We start from the raw sequence: 23287 nt of genomic DNA, 5'->3' as shown, positions 1-23287 counted from the left end.
GCTCTTTTAGGTGAACTTATTAGATGTGGAAAACGTAGAAGTCACATTGTAACATAATACAGAATAATGACCAGCATGTTTAAATCACATATTTGCAGAACAGATCAATTTAGTTTTTAATCATTGTGATGCAGCTAAGTGAAGTCATTTAACCATTTGACCATAAAGTTTTTTTAGAAGCAAACCTATTATGCCAGCTCACAACTTTATAAATACCACATGTTAAGACGTATATTCATCAACAAGATTTTAAAAATGAGTGCTTCTGGTGACACAGTGTACCTTTTCCGAGCCTTGTTGTTTACTCACCCATCCCCACTTAGAAGAGTAGAGAAAGGAGCAAGCGGTGAGGCAAAGGTGGGTGGGACAGGAAGACACACAGATGACAGGATTAACAAGGAACATAGAGAAAGGACATGTGTGAGTGCCAGCAGAGTCTCTCTCTACCTCTACCCCTCTGTCCGCCTGGTCTGCAGGGCAGACCCACTTTGAAGAGCCTGCTTTCCGAGCTCATGTCTGATCTTGCTCTCAGGAAGCGTGCGCACGCACACACACACACAGACACACACACAGAAAAGGAAAGAGAAAGAGTGACAGAGATGAAGAGAAAAGCATAATCATAAAGCTCCCAGCAAACACTGATAAGCTGAGTGCCATACCCTTGAAAACGTACTCTTTCCAATACACAGACATCTACCCATTGCAGTCAGTGAGTTGCCTCTCTAACGTCAGATGACAAAAATATACACATGTGTCCGTGTCTGCCTGCTGTTTACCACCCTCTCTAGGCCTCATTCCCACATGATGTAGTCATGTTAGCCCTAAGAGCTCTACATCTTGTCCTCTCATGCCTGTGAAACATTTTCAGTGAACTGTGAGTAATGGCTAACGGGCAGCGGTGTCAGAAGTCAGCACAGTTTCTCAGCATTAATCAGTAGCAGCATATTGTTGAGATTAAGGCAGCATCACAACTCATTTATCTCCGTCTCAGCCCCACTCGTCACCGCTTGTGGCTAAACATTGTCTTTGTCTGAAATATCGTGTTCGAAATGCTGTAAGCAAGCCACGATAACAAGTTTAAATAGGTCTGTTAGAGAGATGTGTAAACTGCCTGTATAAATATTTGCTTTGCTTGGTAGTATACAGACAGCCAGACCTTAAAGGGAAGTTTCAACAGTTTTGGAAATGGGCTTTGGATACATGTTGATGAATGACTGATACAACTCACATGTCTGTACACAGGTTGCTAACTTATCTAAGTGTGAAGACTTCGTCTGTTAAGTCCTAACAAACCCCACAGTAACTGTCAAAACCACAATTTAATGTTTTACTGGGGAGCGGGGTGTGGGGACCATTGCTTGGCCAGGATTGGTTGCTTCACAACAGTTTGTGCTAAGCTAAGTAAGCTATCAGATGGTGCTAGATTAGGTACAGTCCTCACATGTGAGTAGTTATCAATCCTCTCATCTACGTGTACAGTATGATCACATTTCCCAAAATGTGGAACTATTCCTGTGACACTGACGTAAAGAGTGAAGTGAAATTGCTGAATAAGACATCTGGACAATTGGATGGTGTTCATGACTACTTCATGGTCCTCTGTAGTGGGAACATGGGAGTGTGGGAACTTCCAAGCGTGGATCAATCACACATTGATGATTACACACAGAGGAGCAAGATGTATTCTCACACTTCCCCTCTACTTAGCTTGTCTTTGTCGACCATATTCTCTCCCCACTCATCATCACTGTATGCCTATCTCCCCACATCCATATTTATAAGTCTCAGGGGAACCAGGGGTGCCTGTGAGAGGCTAGTTAAAGAGCATGGCATGCTAATGGCTTGGAAAAGGATATGAATAGAGGGGCGACTGGAAGGCAGCCATAGCTAAAATGACACAAGCACTCTCATTAAGCTTGCCCCTCGCTTTCTATTTTACGTGCTCGCTCTCACACATCTGTGTGTGATTAGATTTTGTTTAGGCTACTCGTGTTACTCCCAAATGAGTGCAATATTGGCTGAAATCCAGAATGAATGTGCCACCTTTATTGTCTGCGATTCACTCCCATCTGTGCCTATTACACACACTTATTATTTTCTGCTACACAGCCTGTGTGCTGTGTCTGATACAGGATATATAATTAGGATTTATAGTCCTTTGTTTTCCCATAACCTATGATGGTAAGGATGTTTTTGGAAAGGCTGTCTCGGTCTAGTTACCCTCATTGGTTTTGTCACGTCACTGTCACAATATTATGCTCTTTTGAGATGAAGTAAATTAGTATGATAAGCTGCTCTGCTACATGTTTTGCCCTGTTTCAGAAGTCAAACTTAACACCTCCTCTCTTTCTCTGCCTTCAGGATCTGTCCTGCATTGATGACCTCTCCACCAACTCTCTGTTCTCCTCTCCGGCTGACTCACTGTCGGAGTATGCTGATGCCCAGTCCTTCATCAGCACAGACAACTTGGACACAGTGCCCACCCTCTGGGACGTCAACACTAGTACCACCACCACACCAGCACAGAGCCAGCTAGAGGTCAGTAGTAAACCCTCACACTCAAATCATTTCCAGAAACACTGATTACAACACCAAAAGCTCATCAGCTTATCGTGGAATACAAACTTGCATGCACGCCTGTCCTGGAGGAGGTAGACGGCAATCAAATTTCAGATTGTCCCGTTGCGCTGTAAACATTAGATCTGCTCTGACTCACTGCCAAATTTTACACTGGGGAAGGAACAATTATTTGCTTTGATCAGTTACTGAGTGTTTCAACAAGATTTGTGCTCGGCATTCCTCAAATAATCTTTTTAACCATTAAACAAGTAATGATTCACTGACACTACTTAAGTCCTGGTGCAGATACACAGATATCTTTTTGTCTTGCATTTTGCCTTTACAACAAAATTTGTAAGTGATACACAATAACTAGCTCTGTGCTCAATAACAACCATAGTACCTCACACAGCAGTTTAAAAGAATTATATTCTTTCATCATAACTGTGAACAAGTGCACTATTCTTCCACATTTTCTGTCTTGGGGAATCTCTAAGCATACAGAAATTGACAAAGAAACTTGTTATAACTAGGGTGCATTTATTTAGTTAAAAGCTGTTTCATTTTTCAACACTTCAAGTTCCTCTGAAAAGGAAACACTCAGTTCTGTTGTGTACCTCCATTAGCCCAGTCAGCTACTCAGGACGACAGAAAATATTCTTATCACAAGAGACAATCCCAAATGATTTATTGAACGGACTTCCTCTGACTCCAACACCGCAGTCCATCCATCCCTTCAGGCACAAGTGGCTTGCTGGCAGAACTTGCTAACACGTTGCGCTTGTAAAACCAAGAGGGCACTGAAAATCTGTGTTGATACTGGCAGGAGGAAAGTAAATTAGCCGTTCGCAGCCAGTGAGCAGCAAAGTCCTGTGGTGTGTGTGTATTGCTGTGACATTTCAGCAGCGCATGAGAAACTGTCCTAATATCGGCAAAATCGGTCGATAACGGTGGATGCCGATGAATCAAAGCACTGTTAGTTATAACACTGTGAGCAGGTAGTTCTCTGCTGAGCATTTCAATCAGGAGAGACTTATTCAAAGGTAACAAGCATTTATTTGGCATGTGCACAGTACAGGTGAGAAACATGAACAGTCTTTGGCTAGTAGAACACATTGTGACAACACAGTATTTTAAGGGAGTGATGAAGCCGTGTGTGGCAAAGCATACGCCCCCTGAAGGAGTCTAGACACTGTTGTGAGTGGGCTCCCGCTGAACTCAGACCTGGGGTGCTGGATATAATTGGGGTGGAGGAGGGAGAGCGAGAGAGAGAGAGAAATATGAATGAGTAGAGTAGCATTAAAATAATCTCTCTGATTGAACTTTGGCCAAGTTTCATTATGCTCACACTCTTCCAGTTCTCTCTTGTCTAGATTCCAGTCATCCATTATTGTCACAATGTGAATCCTCAAATAGATTGAATGAGTGTAATCAGCTATTTTGAAATTGCAGAGCACTTCAGGCCTTGATCATGTGACTGCATGTGACTGACCATTTCCATTGTTGCTCATAAAGTCTGTGGAGAAATTTTTCAGAAGGGTTAAGTATGGAAAACATGTTTTTGTTTGATATTTTTCTTCACAGCTGATTTGTTTGCTGTTGTCTCCGTGGTACACAAAATTATATCTCAGTGATCTGCGAGGAGTAGATTCTCACGTATTGCTTCTCTCTCCCTGACAGTGTTGCCGTTGAGTCCTTTTTGAATTAGACGAGTCCAAGGATATCTTTTTGATATGAATCAGAGTACATTTATTTCTTTTGCCTTCTGAAAGCCTTTTATGTTTTCCTTTTCATTCTGCCCTCATTTCATCCATTATAGTTCCCAGACACACACAGCCTTATCTGCCTTTTGTTGTTGCTGCTGTCACTGGCTTTTCACCGCCAGACAACAAATTGCATTTTGTTGAGTGCTGCTCCAACGGACATCCACATCCAGTGCCCACACGAATATACAGACAAACATGCACATGCAGTGATGAGTCACGTTTTTTTAGTTCTTCATTTGCATCTGGCAGTGTTTTTATTTGTGTTTTCTATTTCTTCATTTTTATCTTTTGTTGACAGCTGAATGGCACCGGCAGGTTTCATGGCTTGGCCAGTTTGGATGATATAACTGCTATTATCAGCACCCCACCTTTAGGAGGATTCCAGGTAGCAACACCAACCTCTCCAATCTGATGTTCAATTCAAATCCAGTTCTCAGTAATGCACAGATATGTAGATGATGTGACACATCTAATGGGCAGCTGTGTTTGCCCTCTGTGTTTGCAACACAAGATAAAGCTTTGATTGTTTTACATAGCAACATAACATGCCACTAATCTGACACTTCCGGGCCACATTTTGACAGTGCAGCACAAAAAGTAATAGTACATGATGAGTGGAACTTGCTTGAGCCTTCTTTGGCGAGGCTGTGTTTCCACAGATGATGAAAGCATTGCTGCATATTGCATCGACTGGGCATTCTACAAATGCGCGGTGATCAGATCATTTCATACACCACGCTGTCTTTTTTAATTGTGTATGTGTGACAACAAAAGAGTGTTAGTGTTAATGTTGACCTAACTGTCAAAATGGGACCCTTTTGCATTTCCAGTTTCTCAGATAACGTTAATCAGAAGCAGCCTGAATATGTAAAGCACCTGCCATGTTTCAAAGCTCTCATTCATTCTGCTTCAACTGGCGTTTGTTCACCTCTCAGTTGCATGTGTTACAATACTGTTGCATAGGTTAACTATCCTTTATAAGGACTTCTAGATGTGCTCTGCTAACTTTGTACTAACAAGAGTTGTTCTGATACCGATACCAATATCAGAAGTGCATCTGATACTGCAGAAATTGCTGGATTATACTACTCCCTAGCAGTGTCCTGTACTCCTATATGCAACTTAACTGATTTTTCACTGCACAGGTAGCCAATATCCATCAAGCATGACTTGTGTGACTACAGTCACGTCAACAAGCTTATATTTTATATTTATGTTCTTTCTCAGTTTTCACTGTACAACTTGGTAGTCAAAGAAAGTTCTATCTCATTCATTCTCTGTATGCAAAACACCCATACATAGTAAGCACTGCTTTTAAAGAAATGATGATAAATATTTTTTTTTTACAATCTGACATTGGATTGGCACTCGATATTGAAAGAAAATGGTATTGGAACATCTCTGTCACTAACTGCTAACATTCCTCTGACTTTCAGCTTCAGTCTCTTTCCTAACCCGTCTTCACTTCACCTGAAACAAGAGCTGTAACTCCATTATGTGGTTGTTTATAATGTGAATTACATGACTGAAGTCTGTGTGGTGTTCCCAGGCTCCGAGAACCCAGCCGCCACAAGAAGAGGAAGAGGATGCAGAGGAGGAGGAGACAGAGGAGCTGGGACATGTAGACACATACGCTGAGTATAGACCATCCAAATGTAGGCCACTAGACTGAATGTCAACTTACTCACTAATTTATCTGCATTTTTCTTGTTTATATGACAAGATTCCTCCCTTCTTTAAACTGTTCTGTTTTTTTGCTCTCTTCAGCCACTATAGGAATTTCTCATCCTGACATAGTGGTTGAGACCAACACGCTGTCCAGTGTCCCTCCTCCTGACATCACATACACTCTGTCGATCCCGGAGCAAACTATTAACAGTGGCCTGCTGTCTGCTCTGCAGCTAGAGGCCATCATATACGCCTGCCAGGTACACACACAAGCTCACATACACAGAGAATATGAAGCACTCAGTCATTTTTGGGGTTATGAATGATTGTTGTGTGGATTATGTAGCCATCTTTGTTCATGTGTTTTCGCGTTCATTTTATTTTTTCCTCAGCAACACGAGGTTATCCTTCAGAACAACCAGAGGGCAGGCTTCCTGATCGGAGATGGGGCAGGGGTCGGAAAGGGACGCACTGTGGCGGGAATCATCCTGGAGAACTACCTTAAAGGAAGGAAGAAAGCACTATGGTAACAGAGATTTAATACTCTGGCAGATCTCATAAGATCAGTTTAAAGTTTCAATAATTGATTTATATGATTGTGTTTTGTATCTAGTCAACACCAGGTCATATTGAGCATGTAGAAGCTAGATTGTGCACATCTGGTCTGATTTACTGACTCTCACGTTCCTGCCCTCAGGTTCAGCATATCCAATGACCTGAAATTTGATGCAGAGAGAGATCTCAAAGACATAGATGCACTGAATATTCCTGTGCATGCCTTAAACAAGGTGGGTCCAGGTGGAGTTGGCTTAACAGCCTAAGAAAATTGAATTAATTTTGTTCTTTTCAGCTGTACATTTTAGCAGCAAGCTGCATTTGTGACAGTTTTTGTACATGTCTTTTGACTGATGGATTTGTTATTGTAGATCAAGTATGGAGACACAGCTACCTCAGAAGGAGTCCTCTTTGCAACTTACTCTGCGCTGATTGGGGAGAGCCAGGCAGGAGGGCAGCACCGGACGAGAATTAAACAGATCCTGGACTGGTGCAAGCCAGACTTTGACGGAGTTGTATCCTTTTGATCTGAACAAACCACTCATCTAACACATTTTCTAACACAAATAAGCACTCCATGTGTGCGCTGTTTGCCCTTGACCTTTTCCCCTCACAGATTATTTTCGATGAATGCCACAAAGCCAAGAATGCTACATCTACAAAGATGGGCAAGGCAGTGCTTGACCTTCAAAACAAGCTGCCACGGGCCAGAGTGGTGTATGCCAGTGCCACAGGTATCCTGACACACACAAGCACCAGAAAAACACACACACACACACACACACACACACACACACACGTAATGCAATTTAACAGTAGATTTTAAAATATATCTTTTTCTTCTTCCTCTCTGCGTCAGGTGCCTCTGAGCCAAAGAACATGATCTACATGAGCCGCCTGGGAATCTGGGGTGAAGGCACACCCTTCAGAACCTTTGATGATTTCCTGCACGCCATCGAGAAGAGGTTTGTAGGGTGACATCTTGCCAAATTTCAATCAAAAGCGTTCCCGAGAGCCTCCCTATCATGTGGATACATATCCCCAAATCGCTGTGCTTACTGGAAAAAGCCTTATAATCAGTTTGTGGTAACAGCTGTTTGACCGGTGATTGAATTATGTTGAATGATTTATGTGCCTTTTGTATGCAGAGGTGTCGGGGCCATGGAGATTGTTGCTATGGACATGAAAGTGAGCGGCATGTACATTGCCAGGCAGCTGAGCTTCTCAGGGGTGTCTTTCCGCATTGAAGAGATCGGACTGGACAGTGACTTCAAACTGGTCTATAACAAAGCTGCCAAACTGGTGAGTGAAATGCCTCTCACAGACACGGATTAATTGGCTGTGTCTGCTAGGCTGTGTTTGCTTATGGTCTTGTGATATTTTAAAAAGAAAAGAAAAATCTTGACTTGAAAATGATTATTAACATCTGGATTCTGTTTCCAGTGGGCGGAGGCACTGCAGGTTTTCATGCGTGCAGCTGATGAGCTTGGCCTGGTCAGCAGGAAGTCTCTGTGGGGGCAGTTCTGGTCATCTCACCAGCGCTTCTTCAAATACCTCTGTATCGCTGCCAAGGTCCGCTGTCTGGTGGAGCTGGCGCAAAAAGAGCTGGAGGCTGGAAAGGTCAGCAAAATACACTCTGAACAATGAGTTATACAGAGCAATCCTGAATCCAAAGAAGTTGGAGCACAAGTTCACTTTTCAAGTGATTTTGTAAATCATAGCAGTTGTGTCCTCAAACCTAAAGAGAAGAAGAACCATCCAGAGTGTTACCAAAGTTCAAATGCCAGCATCTGTGATGGTTTAGGGGTCTGTTAGTGCCCCAGAGGAAGATCGAAGCCATAACAGAAGTTCTATAGATGTTGCATAAGTGGGCAGATTTACTGTGGAACTAAAAGGAAAGACGTTCTTTTTTCTAGTAAATTCATGCTGTTTTAAAGAAAATCGTTGCCAGTATTTTTGTTGGCACTTCTCAATATACAGATTGAGTTGAGTGCATTTTAATTGTGACAAAACTCAAGGAGGATGTTATGAAATGTGCCATCGTGATGCCCAGAATGAGTCCACAACAGACCTCACTTCAAGTAACACAGTAGACGCGATCTGTAATTTATCTGTATTTGTTTCTCTTCACCACAGTGCATCGTCATCGGGCTGCAGTCTACCGGAGAATCTCGCACCAGAGAAGTCCTGGATGAGAATGACGGGCATCTCGACAGATTTGTCTCAGCAGCAGAGTGAGTGACAAGGGATGTTTTTTTTCTAGTGGGCTTGTTTGTTCCTATGTTAATAGGTTTATTTTAAAGTAAAATAACCTATATGACAAAATGTCTTTGTGGGGGTTCACTGTCTGAACAGCTCAGTCACAACAAATCATTTCCAGACGACAGGAACGTTGTGCATTTTCTTTCTTGATACCAGATACCTTAACCCTGTTTGGACGGCCTATTGTCTTTTTGCTTGAAGCCATAGCACTTTGTTTGTTTCATACATTTCAGTTTATTGCTTCATTAAACTGCCAATTTTGCCAATCTGGAAGAGAACACATGCTCACCACAAACAATCTATAAAAATGATTTGAGCCACAATTAAACCAAGCACTCTCTTGAGTTATCAGCTGTTAATTAATTTTAATTTAATTTTCATCCAAGAAAAACAAGAAAGGGATGGTACATGTGCTGATTGATTCGAACTTTTTTGACCCTCGGCCTCTCATAGCAGACATGCCTGAGTGTCTGAGTATTAGATCACACACAACACGTTCATCTGTCTGTCAGCACTTGGCAGCTATAATGAGGATTGTCTTAACTGCCAAAACTGTCATGTGTTTTCCTGATCACTTTGCTGTCAGAATTAAACTTTTTGTCTCTGTTTCCCGTCTTTGTTTTTCCTTTAGGGGAGTATTCCAGTCTCTTGTATCAAAACATTTTCCGTCAGAGAAACAGAGGAGGGAGAAGGCACCGGGAAATAAGAGAAAACGTAAGTGAAGAGGATACAGATGTCACACCATGCCCCCAAATACTATTAGAACAGTTCCCATATTATGTTTATCGCTCTTATTGTATGTACCAGTACTCAGCTGACATGCCAGGCTTTTGCCCTGCAGTCTAAGTTAACAGTTAACAGTGTTTTTTTAGTCTATTTGTGTGCATCTGACTGTTAGCAGCTATTGCTTCTCCTCTCATTGAATTATTCACCAAAAACTTCTTCTTACCAATCAGGGAAGCCAAGAGGTCGCCAGCCCAAGGTACCTAAGCACACAGTGGACAGCGGTGGCGTGATCAACATCAGTGACGACAGCAGCAGTGACTCTGATGGCATAGACACAGACTCCAACTCCTCACCAGACTCCCTGCTAGACAATGATGATGTCATCTTTGTGAACCACACTAGCTGTCAGACAGGTAAGGAGATACCTTTGTTCTTGTCTTCAGCTGGAGTGATGTGTGAGAAGATAAACTAAAGCATGATATTTTTGTCTTGCAGACATGTACATGTCCATTTTCAGTTATTTTTCTGTGTAATAACCCCTTTGTTTCCCACTCACAGCCAGGATAGAGGAGATGAAGCAGGGCCTCCTCAACAAAATATCCATACTGGGAAAAGAACTACCTCTCAATACCTTGGACGAGCTCATCGATAAGTTTGGAGGACCAGATAAAGTCTCAGAGGTAACACTCAACTAGAGAGCTTGGTATCTCATAAGTTTAAATCAGGGTAAAAGTTTGGCGAATGACATTTGAAAATAATGCTTGATTTTCAACACAATGTTGTGTTGTATGTACACAATTACTCATGTAAACATGATAGTTTAATATAAAGGTATGATGATGATGGCTTTGAGTGTCTTGAAATTTTAGGCTTAGCTACCTTGAAAAGTTAAAAAAAAGTGATAATGTGATACATTTTTTTGCTGCAGATGACTGGTCGTAAGGGTCGTGTGGTGCGGCGTCCTGACGGTAGCGTCCGTTACGAGTCACGGGCCGAGCAGGGTCTCACCATCGACCACATTAATATCAAGGAGAAGGATCGCTTCATGAGCGGAGAGAAAGTAAGACAAACTAATTAGATAGATAAATGTCCTGCTGTGTTTTAGAGGACGTTTATAGCTACGTGAACATTGTTCAATAAGAGCTCCACCAACTTTCCAAACTTCTTACCTCTGCAGTTGGTGGCCATCATCTCAGAGGCAGCAAGCTCTGGGATTTCCCTGCAGGCAGACAAGCGAGTGAAGAACCAGAGGCGCAGGGTGCACATGACCTTGGAGCTGCCTTGGAGTGCAGACAGGGCCATTCAGCAATTTGGTGAGTCAGGACATTTAATCTTACAATGAGCCTGTGATTGGTAAAGGGGAGGGCATACTTAAGAAGTTATTCTTCTTTTATCAGCTAACGCAGCTGTGTTTCAGAGGAGGAAGATACAATCTTGGGTCTCTCATACAAATTTAATGTTCCTCATTGCTCATTGTAGCTTGTCACATAGTGTTAACCAATATGTGCCTTCAATTTGATTATTTTTTTATCAATGAGATGTGAGTTTTCATGATGTAACAGGTTGAAAGGGGGTCATGTATTTGCATAAATAGTACGAGTTCGAAAAGTATGACTAACCATCTGTCCTTCCTGTTTCCTGGGGTATTCCCTGATACAAGTTGTATGTACATATTTAGTTTGATTCGGTTCCAAGGCAGAAGGATTTACTAAAATAAATTATCGGCATCCCCCTCTGTCCATGAAGTATTATTTTATGCACACACAAACACACACACACACACACACACACACACAGAGGAGTAGATTGATTAATTATTTACAGTAATTAGCAAATAAGTAATTCTTTCCATTAGTGGACTTCCTGCTTAGTGTGAAACTCGTGGACCTTGTTTGGCCGGTTTGCGTTCAAACACACACAAACACACACATTGTACAACTGCACACTGACAGTTGTTTGTGATTCTGTGGAAGTCTCGTTAGCTTCCATCGAAAACTTAGCGGAAAGTTTTTGTTGTTGTTGAACCGTGTTCAAGCAGGGATCTTTTGTCAGAGTGTGAAGATAATGTTTCAGTGTTTTTTAGTGTTGCAAATCTGATCATGTCAGCAGGAATATCCCCTTCTTACTTTTCTGTTCCTGAGGATTTATACACTCTGTGTGTGGTTGTGGATTGTATTAAGTCAAATTCCCAATGTTGTTACACTTTTTTTTTTAATCTCATATTTTTTGTCTGTCCAGCTGGTCAATAAATTTAAAACAAGAGATGTTGCACACAAATTAGTTGTAAAATGATTTACATATCCCAAACCACTATCAACCAATTCTACCGTTAGGCAAATCTAATTCTGTACAATGTATAATAAAGTCCAGTTACAGTCCTTATCTTTCTAGTTGTTTTAGTTGTATAAATTCTGTCTGATCATAATATCCTTGTCATTCCAGGTCGCACCCATCGGTCCAATCAGGTGACGGCCCCAGAGTACATCTTCCTCATTTCAGAGTTGGCTGGGGAGAGACGTTTTGCCTCCATTGTGGCTAAGAGACTCGAGAGCTTGGTGAATATAAAAGCCTTATTTATGTTTGCGTGGGTGTGTATTTGCTCTTCCCTTTTTCCTTATTTTGACTCAAATCTGTCCCATGGGAAAATAATCCTTGTTGTTTTGTTGTTTTACGGAGTGTGAGAAGAGTTGTTTTACTGTAAACGGATCATATCTGTGTTTTATGTTTATTGATCGTTGTGCTCCAGGTCGCCATTGACTCTACCATTTGCTCCTTCACCCTCTGCCCTTCCTGTTCGCTGGGGTATTCCCCCCTCCAGCAGCTCTCTGAAGAGCCTCTTTTATTGCTGGTTTGCTTGAAGTTACATCAACTTGCCTCCACAAATCTCAAGAGGTTCTGGGTCTTTCCCTTCTCCTGCTCACTAACGGAAAACTGAATAAGCAGAAAAAGCAGAGCAGCATGTCTGGATAATTTATAAGTGTAGGGTTTTTTTCCCCCATAATTATCAATGCATTTCAGCACCAGCAGTCATGTATTTCCATAGTGACACAGCATGACAGTTCTTTTGGGAAAAAGGGCAAGGAGTGTGCAATTGGATGGAGCTTCCAGGAAGTCGGTCTTGTGTTTGCCAGCTGTGTTCGGTAAATCTGCATCAGGAATAGGTCACATCTCGCCCGCCTGCCTGAACCCGATACTACACACAAACACAGTTGTTCCATTTTAGATGGCTGAATACCTTCACAACTGGCTGACTCCAGATCAGCATTGAAGTCATATTTTGCTAAGACATCCCTTTGTTTTGGTATCTTATGATTTCTTCTCCGTGGGCAGAGTCAGCAGCTGGGTAGAAGATTGGATTTCTATTTTCCTTTACCACCATCACTGTTTAATAATTATATTAAAAAGTATAAAAGACAGACTAGATTGTAGATAAAAGTCAAATAAAAAAAAACAATTTCAAGATGGTTTTACCTGTCACTCAGCTGAATTTTTCTTGAAGCCTAACTGAGGCACATGATATCAGCAAGAAACTGAAGAAAAAAATTAGCCTTGCATGTCAACCTTGTCTGTTTCCTGTTGATACCAGAATAGAGAACAGCCTGTTGTTTGTGTGCATGTGTGTGTGTGTGGGTAGGTGTGGGCGAGTGTGTGTGATCAAGCTTTCATATGTGAGATCCCTGATTATTTGATTGGGATTTTTACTGTACTTTGGTTCCACAAATGCGTCATTGTTAGACCAGAGAGTCATATCAGTCCTACAACTATGTTTGCTAAACATAGTTGTAGATTTTCAGTTAATTAAATGTGGCGCCGGCTGTGTTTGCAGTGGACATATAACATGGCAAACAAGACCAAGAGGTCCTCGCTATTAACTATTGTAAATTGTAGTTGTCCTGTAATTATTGCTTGATATCTAGATGAATAGTTTTCCTTTTGTGATTGCTTATAAAAACATTTGTGGTCATCATCTCCTAACAAGGCTGAGCAGGAAAGTCAGTTTGGGGAGCGACACAAATGCAGAGTCATCCCGCGTCACTGTGTCCCTCTATATTAGTGTGATTAGTTTGATGATTGTGAGGCTAATATTCCCATACTAATAATAACACTGTTACTAATCCACTTTACAGGGTGCATTAACCCATGGGGACAGAAGAGCAACAGAATCCAGAGATCTGAGCAAATACAACTTCGAGAACAAGGTAGGCAGAACTTTCAGAACTTTTTAAGTGTCAAAAATGCTTCTTTATAACTTTTCGCAGTAGACATTTTCTCCGAATGAGTCTTCTGAGTGAAATGTCCTCTTTCACGCAGTATGGTACCAAGGCTCTGGATAAAATCACCAAAGCAATCCTCGGCCACATAGAGAACAAGGTGCCCCCTCCCAAAGGTTACCCTGCAGGTGAAGCCCTGTTCTTCAGAGGTATGTTTGAACTTTTGCTGACTAGTAAAGTGTGTAAACAAACCAACATTTACTGTGACTGATTATTCTTCTTCTTAATTTCAGACATGAAGATTGGAATGATGGATGTGGGCATCTTCTGTAAGGAGCCTCGCTTTGGCATCAGTACTGAGAAAGGTAAAGTACCCTTTAAGCATGCAGTCATATTATGCTAGTATACTGTTATTACTGCTGCAGCTATTTCACAGTTTAAGTCGCCCGTGGTGTGTGCATTAACTGTTTCGTGTTGTGTCTTTATCCCAGACTGTAGCATCACCAAGTTCTTAAATCGCATCCTGGGTCTGGAGGTCCACAAGCAGAACTATCTCTTTCAGTACTTCACTGACAACTTTGACTACCTGATCGAGAAGGATAAGAAGGAGGGCAAATATGACATGGGAATATTAGGTATGGAGCTCAAGTGTTACTCAAAACAAGGCATGTTTGCACAATGCACAGTATGTTATAGACCAAAATGTAAAAGGTAAGGGAGCCCCACTAGGATCACTTACTTAGATATATTGGTAAGCTTCTTAAAAGAACAGATAGTATTTATAAATGGAAGTTAATAATCGATTACCTAAGAAACATTCAAAATATTGACTCCTTCATTTGTCTATCATCATAGCTTTTATTACATTTTGATTGGCCCCTCAGGGATTGCTTTAAAAAGAAAGGTGGCGCCTCAACTTCTGATGTGAGTAATTATTTTAAATACTTGCTCCTTTGTGTCTCTGACAGACCTTGCCCCGGGTAACGATGAGATCTATGAGGAGAAGCAGGAAACTTTCCTGACGGTCGGAAACCCTCAGGATGGACAGGTTGTTCTCTACAAGGTGAGCGCCAAATAACCTCACCTCCTGTCTATTCTTTCATGGGTATATCATTACAGTACCATATCTTGAGTTATGCCCAGATTCAGGTATAACTGAGCCAAAATAAGATTTGCATAGCACAAAGCAACAACAGATGAGCAATGCTGTGTCGCCTCCACGGGCCTGTATGTTGGATGGAGCAGCCACCAGAAGGCCAGCAGACAGTCTGGGGAGCAGAGGCACGTTTGCAGGCTGCTTTAGAGGCATTACACGTCACCTCAGGATGTGACCTTTTCATGAACCCTAAACAGTGAACACTCCGTGCCCAAGAGAGCCTGAACATTACGACCCAGAAGTGATTTTATGAATATACATGATGGGCAAAAAACATGAACGTGTCTTGTTGATGCTCTCTCCTTTGAGAAGTGCTTGTAAGGACTATAGATTAATTAAGATTTCAATGACATGTGATCAGTATATGAGACCTGGTACATCTTTAAAATTTGTACCACATAACCTGCACTCCCGAAGGTAAATTCGAGCAGCTGCCTCTGCACTCTATAGGTGTGATTGATGGCACTTTGCCAGCAGTAACACTGTGATCGTACAGGCTTCGCCCGGGGCTGAGCAGTCTATGTAGACACCAGTGGGAGGGGGAAACAGGATAATTACTGGTGTCTTCTGCTTTTAGCTGTCGGTTGCTAACCTAGGTTTGACATTTTAAACTTGGCAGAAAGCTATGACAAGTTTAGCAAGTATGTATGGGCAGAGTGTTGGGTGTGTGTGTGTGTGTGTGTGTGTGTGTGTATGACTGTGGTAGATGAGGAGTTTTAATCACTTACACTGATTGACTTTTTGTTTGAACATGTGCTTCTGTTTTTTTTATGCAAGATTCTTGTCTCACATTGTGCAACAATGCAAACGCAAACATAATTAAATGACAGATAAGCACAAAGACGGCCATAAGCAGAGACAGATCTGAGAAACAGGACAGCAGTAACACTAATGTAGGTCAGGCAACAGGGTAATTTAATGTGTATGAGTTGTATATTGACAGATTGCTGAAAGCCTCTGTTAAAATGTTTCTATTCTCTATTTATTTCTGCTTTTATTGTGTTTTATGTCAACATTATTGGCTGTTTATGCATAATTGCCCCATTATTGAAGCACTTTCTTCACATCTCAGCTCTCAATTTGTGTGATATAAATAAAGTCACTGTACCATCCATACTTTAACAGCACATGCTTTAATCTTCTTGCCCCTGTAGATCAGCGTGGACAGAGGTATGCCATGGGACGAGGCCTACAAAAGGTCACTGAAGCTCAGCGGCCCTGACGAAGGATTCTACCTTTCCCTGAAGGTGAGCCCATGTTGTTACGATAAGCAAACTAAACCCAAGGTGTACAGTATGGGGCACTGCTATAATAGAAATGTGATGACGGTTGATTTCCACTAAAATGATTATGTTAATCTCTGTCAGTGCAAATAATTTCCTCTCTGTGTGGCCCCTCCACAGCTGCGAGGTAACCACCCATGTGTGCTGCTAGCTGAGCAAGGAAGAGGCAAGAATCTCATTGTCTACAAGCCCAACATTGGCAAGCAAGCCCACCCTGAGAGCCTGGACAACCTGCAGCAACGTTACCGGAAGGTAACTGGCTCCCCTATTATCTTTATGTCAGCGTATTTATATTGAATAATGTCTAACTGGTTTTTAATTTCATTTAAATATTTGTGTTTCATAACCAGCTCACAAATATTGTCTTTTGATGATTGTCTTTTTTTCCAAGTTATCAATAAAAGGTCAAATATTTTAAAAAAGAAACTGATGTGACATTTTCAGGGCTGACACTTCCTTCTTTAGCCGTTATTGCTGTTTGGAGTGGAGTCTGATGCCCCCTTGTGGTTATAGAAGAGTACTAGAATAGGTTATGTCCAGGGCCGTGTGGCGCTTAAAAACATGACAATATGTTTAACAAATATCAGTAACAATCAGTAACAAAATCAAAATTAAACTTAAAAGTAAATGTCAATGGGGATGATAAAGTTATTCTATAGTCTCCTTTCCCTATATGAAAAACAGAGTGGCAGTTATTGAACTTTCACCATAAACATACTGAACACAATATTTATATACTCCATGACAAAACAAAGGACTTCATTTGAGATAAAAAATAAAATATTACTTTGAGTTTTTAACATTTCTCTGTTGGTAAACAGCTCTCTTGAGTTCTTTGCTGATTTCAGTTGTACGTTTCCTTTTCCAGGTGACTCCAGAGGAAGCCAGGGACAGCTGGGAGAACCAGTTCACCTTTTCCTTCAAGAAATGTAGCCATGCCAACTGGTAAGCAGGAATCCACAGTGTCCCTCGGGATTAATGGCTCAATGCATCCAATCAGGCTGGTGCTTATTAGGATTCAGTCAGGGTGGTTTTAAGGTCAGATGCCATTCCCAAGGATTTGCAGGTCACCTGAGAACTAGTCACGAAGAAATAACCCGCAAGTCTCTCATGTGCCACCAGACGACAAGAGAACTGTTTTAAAATTCTGTCCCAGCCATGTCGTTTTTTTTGTGTGTGTGTGTGTTAATCTTATGGGCTCTTCTGTCCTTTCCTTAGGAACGGGAAGTGTAAGAAAATCGAGGAAGGCCAGGAGTGTCTGCAGGGCATGCGTCTCCGTCAGTACCACATGTTGTGTGGCGCTCTGCTGCGTGTGTGGAAGCGTGTATCCGATGTGGTGTCTGACATCACCAGCTCCAGCATCCTCCAAATCGTCCGCCTGAAAACCAAGCAGCATAACAAGCAAGTCGGTCAGTACATCGCCCCTCACACAAGCGACGCGAGGTTCAATAACAGTTTGCAGTGAGTCACGATAGCTGATCGAACGTTCAGTTATTGATTCCATGAAGTCCGTGTTGCCATACAGCTTGACAACCATGAACAGTGTGAGGACACTTGCTGGAGATTCAGTGTCAGTTTGATTTTCTCTGTGCGTCAAACACATGTTTAATAAAGACTGCATGATAAAATGCACCACGGATATGTTTATTGCAATTGTTAATACACGCACTGTGATATCATCTTAAAATGAGATGGGCATTGTAAGAATATTTTATTTTGGAACATTACATGTTTTAAATAATCAATTCACTGATAACTCACATGACCGTCCTTGTCGTCTCTCCTAGGTATCAAGATCCCAGAGAACTGCGTGGCCCGTGTGCGTGACGAGCTGCTGCTAATGGATGAGGAGGTGAAGAGGAGACGAAAGGAGAGGGAGCAACAGGCTGTGGAGCAGCGACTGGCCGAGGAGCGCATGCGTAAAATGAAGGAGGAGAACAAACACCTGCTGGCTAATCTGTTCAGCCATCAGACCATGCACAACCAGTCCCTGGCTCAGTCTCTGGCCCAGAATCAGATCCTCAAACAGAAACTGAACCAAAGGACTCAAAGTGGGACCATGAGTCAGCTGCAGAGACTGCAGGCCCAAAGCCAGTCCACTTTACAGCAGAAGGCCTCCCAGAACATAGCCATGTTGTCCTTACAGAGAAATCCCAGCCAAACCCAGCAAAGGACCCATAACAGCTGGAACAACAACCCCTCCACCACCTCCACCACCTCCAGCACCAATCAGGGCCCTCTACCTAACATAGCTAGCCTCGCCTCCAATTTACCCCAGTATTACTCCCATTCTATTTACTCCCAGTTCCCCCAGCTGAAGAACCAGTCTCTGTCACACCATCAGAACACACCGTCTCCAAGTTTGTCTTCCAAGAACCCCCTGGATGAGATCTTGGATCTGACTGTGAGCTCGCCATCGCCCTCCCCTGACACCACGGGGGGCGGGCTGAACCTGGACAGTCTCACGAGAACCTCTGCAGCATTCGGCAATGACTTTAACCTGGAGTCTCTGATCTCTCAGAATGCCCAGATACAGCAGCCTCTTTTGCAACAGCAGCAGCAGCAGCAGCAGCAGCAGCAGCAGCAGCAGGAGAACCACAGTCTGCTGACCAATAACCACCAAGACTTGTTATTAGAGTTGTTTGACTTTCCTCCCTCTCCCCAGTTGCCCACACAGAAAGCCAGCCCTTCGTCCTCTACCTCCTCTTCTTCTTCCACCACGTCCTCCACCTCTTCTGTGTCAAACAGCCTCGTCTCTCACATCCCCGCTGGCCTCGTCATCCCGTCATCGTCCTCCTCCTCTCTCTTCTCCAGCCAGTCCCCGTCCTCCTCCCTGTTTTCCAACTCCTCCTCTCACTTCTCTCCCCCCTATCTCCTCCCACAGTCAGACTCCTTACCCAACGGCCACTGCAGCGCCACCGCCCTCGACATTCGCGAGGCTCTGAACAGCATGCTACAGGCCGGGCTGGACCGCAAGTCCGTCATTCAGTACCGGCCGCAAGACTAGGAGCTCCAACAGCAAACTTTGTTATTGTACGGTCTTTATTTTGTGTCTTGTTCGCTGCTGTCTGCGATCGCGTCCTCGGACCTGCTCCCCTCCCCCCTCAGGGCCTATAGTCACGTCACTGCCTGTCCTGCGCTCGGCTCACTCTTTTCTCTGTCCACCTGTAGCGTTCACTTGCCTGAGGCCGTCGAGGTGACAGCAGGCTCGATCAATATCAGATTTCTGCACCAAAGTGTGTCCTCCACAGTGAAAGGCAGCTGTAAAACGACAAAAGTGAAAGAATTAAAACAACAACATGTGATTAACTGTATTTTATTGAACATACGAGCTGTCTAAACAAAAGCTCATTCATCGAGGGTGTGGAAAATCTTTTAATAAACCTCCCGCTGCTGATTTTACGAGGTATGATCGGTGAAGTCGCTGGAAGCTCTAAATGCCTTTCACCAGTTAAAACCGCATCTTTAGGACTTTGCTTTACTGTTACTTCGCTTTGTGGCCATCTGTCTGTACTAAAACAAAGGCTTGGTTTGAGTGAATTCAGAAAATAGTGTTGAACTGGAAGATGAGAAAAAAAAAAGACAAAAAAAAACAAACAAATGAAATCTTTTAGCTGATCTTTTAGCCATGAAATGCCTCAGTTTTCATTTTTCTCTTCTACATGCTCCCTCTTGTTACTCTCCCTGCTTGTATGAACACTAGTGTGAGGAAAAAGGGAGAGGAAGAGCAGTCTGCTGTTGCAAACAGTGCCTTTGAGAAATCTATAAATGCAGTCTTTAAAAATCCATGTAGCCTAATGTATAGATTTGTACTCTTGAGCATTGGTTTTGATTTTAATTTAAATATGGTATATTTGTATTTATCTGTTAGCCCCCTCCGTCAGCCAGTCAGTCAGTCGGTGTTTGTGTTACACTAGACTGGTGTTGGTTTCTGGAAGAAGCTTCTGTTCAGGCTGTTTGTGCCCGTATGATTGACGGACTTGTCCTTTCTCTCTGTGTGATACGACAACGTGCTACGGAGGTCGGTGTGGCACGGATTATTGAGCAGCATGGATAAAAAAATTGTTTCCAAAAATGTTATCACCCCCGTTTGTTTTGTTTTTTCTCTTCTCAAGCTGACAATAACATCTAGTGATGTGACTCCTGGTTTGATTTGATTTTGAATTTCTCAGGAAAGTCTCGAGTGCGTTGTTGTTGTTTTTTTGTGTCATTCTGACCAACACAAATTTGTTTCAAGTCTTCAATTACAGTTGACAACAAAGGATTTTGAAGTTTTTACTGTCTTGAGGTCTGATGAGAAAGCCGCGCGCGTTTCCATTTCAGGCGTGAAGGCTATAAAAACATTAGCAACATGTTTAGACTTTGTGATGTTCGCTGTGTATGATCGTACATATTTAAAAAAAGAAAAAAAAGAAAAAAAAACAACCTGTGAGATCTGGCCATCTTTGTGTGAAAAAGATGCACTGTAGTTGGATCATGACAAAAAAGAAAAGAAGCCAGGATAAGTTCAAGTGATTAAAAAGCAATAAAACCATATTCTACATTTGTTATGAGACATAAATGCCTAAGTACTGTTTACGCTCAACAGGCAAAGCTTTGTGGTTACTTTTGCATGGTATGAATCCTCTTATTTCTGTTGTGCTTCATAGCCTTTTAGTTTAAACAGATTCTGAAATGCATACAACCTTTGTATAGTAAGTTTTCACGGGATTGAGCGCAATGCGTTCTTGACGTTTCAGTCATTGTTATGATTATAAAAGTTATTGTTATTTATATTTAAGGGATATTTAGATTTTAGATATGTTATCCTGCTTATTAGCGTAGTTATCGAAATGTTTTGGTCAGGGAAGTTTCTAGTTTTCAAGATTACTATAAAACAAATTCTATTATAACCTGCCACCAAATAAGATTGCACTGTTCTGTACTGCTGTACAGTGTCTGGATTTATTTCTGCTCATTTCAGTTTTGCTTTTCCTCAAGTAGAATTGTTTCTCCAACTCGTAGACCTTTCGTCAGGCCTTCAGTTCGCAGAGAGATACCAAAGTGTTCCACAGACACCCCTAAAAGTTACTGGCTCTAAGATATCAGAACTTTTAATAAATCTCAGGAAGAAAACCTACAGGAGGTGCAACGGCGGGGCGTTAGCAGAAATATATCATTTCCCTTTCGGACAGTGGTGAAACTAACCAATACATGTGCTATTTTTTTCTTAACTCTGTGCTGTGACTCTTGCTGTATTTATGTTTTAGACTTTAATGTGATGGGTTTTGTTGTCTGTCCTTGTGAACATGTCAGTGATTTTAAATGTTTATGCCTTCTTAGGGCAAAGATCAAAGGCTGTTTCTTTTTTTAAGAAACCTCTTTTTTTCTGTGGATAGTTTTGTTTTGTGTTGGACATTTAATTCATGTTAAAGCTGACAGATATTTGACTCGATTGACACCTGGGTTTTACTGAAACGTGCAATTGATGTGTCCAAGCCTTCACCCTCCCTCGGTGTAACAGATGTTTAGGTTCAGACTGATTCTCAGTTTCCCAGATTCTTCTTGTTGATGCTTCTTCTTCTTCTTTTTTTTTCATTTGCAACTTTCTATAGCATGTTTTTTTCTCGTACCCAACAATAATTTCGCTTGTAATATTCCACATCGGGCACATTCCCAGACACCAGTCTGCAAAAGATTTGCCTTCGATCTTTGTGTTTTATACTCACACAAACAAAGCTTTATGCATTCGAGGGATATGGAGCGCGTTTTTAAGGAAGAGAACGCTTTTTTTAAACGTATTCTTCATTAGAGTAGTTAGGCCTTTTATCATTTTATTATCATTTTTGCACTAAGAATGGCATAATCAAGTTACTGTTCTTGTTGGTTATGATTGAGTGTCGCAAGCTTGTCGTGTGTCTGATCTTTGATGGATAGCTCTGTGTATACTGTAACCATCTTTTCTCGTTTTCTCCACCGTTTGCATATTCTATGTTATCAATGTTATCACTCTCAAATAATTTATTGCTAACAAAAAATGAAACAAAAAACATGCTACTGATTGTATGTATTTTTAAACAAAGCCTATTTTTTCTGTAAAAAAAAACAAAAAAAAAGAAACTGTGTTCAGCACTTTTATTCTGGGTTGTGCTTTTGTTTTCTATATATTTATAATTTAGATCCAAATGTATATATTGTAAAATTTGTGCCTTTTGACTAATTCTTTAAAAAGGTTTTCTACTCATTTAAGGAAGGACTATATGAAATTGCAATCTTAACTTTGTAAACAAATAAAAACTTGAAGATTGCTGAAACCAAGTCTTTTGTTTATCTAGGGAAAGGTTGTTTTTTTTTTCTTTTTTTTCCTCCAAACTCCTGGAGGGTCATTGGTCATTGTGGGTTCATGCAGTAGGAAGCAGCCTGTGTGACGTCACTCCTAATTCATACAAACAAGTGACAGAAATAGAAATAAAAAAGAAAAAAGACTGAAGAGATTAAATAGAGCAGAAATAAGAAGACTCAGCTGTTACTCTGCAAACATCTGGACTCAGGAGCCAACCAGCTTTAAATTCACACACTATATGAACATGACAGGTGTTCACTGCAGAGTCACATTGAACTTGGCATCATTTTATAGAAATGTCATGGATGAATCATTGAACACACCTACTGGCCAGAGCCCCAGTGTGGAGGACTGGTATTAATATTTCTTGAGTCAAACAAATTAAAAGTCAAAAGCAGTTTTGGAATGTTATTATGTGAGTTTTTTGTTTTGGGGTTTTTTTTCCCCCAATTTTAAGATATGTGAGTATTTACATTTTGTGCTACTTTATACATCTACTTCCACTTTTAATTCCACTGTGTCTATCTGACAGCTATAATTACTGCTTACTTTTTAAAATATTCAGATGAATACAACATTCAACAACAAATTGATAAATTCTGATGTTGGCTATTAGTATAGAGTGAGTTATCCAGCAGTTAAGTTGACAAAATCAGACCCACCAGCTGCAACATTAAAGTGATGAACATACTGGTGTATCAATAATTGTAACTACTGATAAATAGCCTATTATTTTTATTTTTTTAAATATTTCTTTTGACTTCTTATTTCCTTTTATC

General features: G+C 41.5%; 1 protein-coding gene across 5 annotated transcripts in view; it reads left to right on the top strand.

The window, feature by feature from the left end:
* The window catches only part of si:ch73-63e15.2 (protein strawberry notch homolog 2), a 59888-nt gene extending 37405 nt beyond the window's left edge, over positions 1 to 22483 (top strand). For 4 of the 5 annotated variants that reach the window (XM_037114015.1, XM_037114018.1, XM_037114020.1 and 1 more), the window contains 28 exons: positions 2362 to 2538; positions 4624 to 4710; positions 5875 to 5980; positions 6093 to 6253; positions 6386 to 6519; positions 6691 to 6781; positions 6920 to 7063; positions 7165 to 7282; positions 7408 to 7513; positions 7697 to 7850; positions 7992 to 8168; positions 8685 to 8782; positions 9442 to 9524; positions 9767 to 9949; positions 10095 to 10216; positions 10465 to 10596; positions 10714 to 10849; positions 11979 to 12091; positions 13664 to 13735; positions 13848 to 13956; positions 14041 to 14112; positions 14239 to 14382; positions 14716 to 14810; positions 16058 to 16150; positions 16307 to 16438; positions 17055 to 17131; positions 17405 to 17595; positions 17974 to 22483. In XM_037114015.1, the coding sequence (XP_036969910.1) occupies positions 2362 to 2538; positions 4624 to 4710; positions 5875 to 5980; positions 6093 to 6253; positions 6386 to 6519; positions 6691 to 6781; positions 6920 to 7063; positions 7165 to 7282; positions 7408 to 7513; positions 7697 to 7850; positions 7992 to 8168; positions 8685 to 8782; positions 9442 to 9524; positions 9767 to 9949; positions 10095 to 10216; positions 10465 to 10596; positions 10714 to 10849; positions 11979 to 12091; positions 13664 to 13735; positions 13848 to 13956; positions 14041 to 14112; positions 14239 to 14382; positions 14716 to 14810; positions 16058 to 16150; positions 16307 to 16438; positions 17055 to 17131; positions 17405 to 17595; positions 17974 to 19193 (4527 nt within the window). In that variant the 3' untranslated portion in view covers positions 19194 to 22483. The remainder of the gene's footprint in view (positions 1 to 2361; positions 2539 to 4623; positions 4711 to 5874; positions 5981 to 6092; positions 6254 to 6385; positions 6520 to 6690; positions 6782 to 6919; positions 7064 to 7164; positions 7283 to 7407; positions 7514 to 7696; positions 7851 to 7991; positions 8169 to 8684; positions 8783 to 9441; positions 9525 to 9766; positions 9950 to 10094; positions 10217 to 10464; positions 10597 to 10713; positions 10850 to 11978; positions 12092 to 13663; positions 13736 to 13847; positions 13957 to 14040; positions 14113 to 14238; positions 14383 to 14715; positions 14811 to 16057; positions 16151 to 16306; positions 16439 to 17054; positions 17132 to 17404; positions 17596 to 17973) is intronic. The other variant, XM_037114016.1, reaches the window with a different exon arrangement.
* The last annotated feature ends 804 nt before the right edge of the window (positions 22484 to 23287 follow it).

This window comes from Acanthopagrus latus, chromosome 11, assembly GCF_904848185.1.
Source record: "Acanthopagrus latus isolate v.2019 chromosome 11, fAcaLat1.1, whole genome shotgun sequence".
Taxonomy (NCBI): Eukaryota; Metazoa; Chordata; class Actinopteri; order Spariformes; family Sparidae; genus Acanthopagrus; species Acanthopagrus latus.
The sequence above is the reverse complement of the archived record's forward strand: the minus strand, read 5'-3'. Positions and strand labels throughout refer to the sequence as shown.